The sequence below is a fragment of the Corvus brachyrhynchos genome, unplaced genomic scaffold (genome assembly GCF_000691975.1).
Source record: "Corvus brachyrhynchos isolate BGI_N302 unplaced genomic scaffold, ASM69197v1 scaffold395, whole genome shotgun sequence".
In the NCBI taxonomy this organism is placed as follows: domain Eukaryota; kingdom Metazoa; phylum Chordata; class Aves; order Passeriformes; family Corvidae; genus Corvus; species Corvus brachyrhynchos.
In genome coordinates this window covers 1,618,424-1,618,870 of record NW_008238340.1, presented here as the reverse complement: position 1 = coordinate 1,618,870, position 447 = coordinate 1,618,424, and the positions used below count along the sequence as shown (strand labels likewise).

At 56.8% G+C, this 447-nt stretch overlaps 1 protein-coding gene across 1 annotated transcript in view; it reads right to left on the bottom strand.

The window, feature by feature from the left end:
* Window positions 1-447, bottom strand: part of ACOT7 (acyl-CoA thioesterase 7) — an 11,708-nt gene that overhangs the window by 5,462 nt on the left and 5,799 nt on the right. Inside the window, exon 3 of the mRNA XM_008634276.2 lies at window positions 310-444. Coding sequence (XP_008632498.2) covers window positions 310-444 — 135 coding nt within the window. The remainder of the gene's footprint in view (window positions 1-309; window positions 445-447) is intronic.

Genomic DNA, 447 nt, shown 5'->3' with positions numbered 1-447 from the left:
ATTCTTCAACCGCCACCTTATCAGCCACTGGCCACGCTTCCTTCCCCATCTGTAACCAACACCAGCGTTGCCCCGACTCGCCTTTCTCGGGAGTTAAAACATTTACAGCAATAATGAGCAATAATGTCTCTGCTGGTAAACCACAATTTCAGCAGAATGCTTCTAGCTACTGGGACCGGGCCCCAGCTGCAGCCAGAGACACCAGTGGTTTGCATGCAGGAGCAAACAAACACTCCCAGTGCGGGACTCCTGCTGCCCCTGAGATGCGGTGGGGGGCCAAGGCTGGCAGGCACTCTGGCACCTACTCACCCCGGCCTGGGAGTTGCAGTGGCGGGTGCTGATGATGGCTCCTGCCTCCTCGATCATCTTCAGGATGGTTCCCCCGTGGACATTCCCCGCGATATTGGCATCATCTGGGCGCATAATCCTGCCGAAGGAGGCACATGA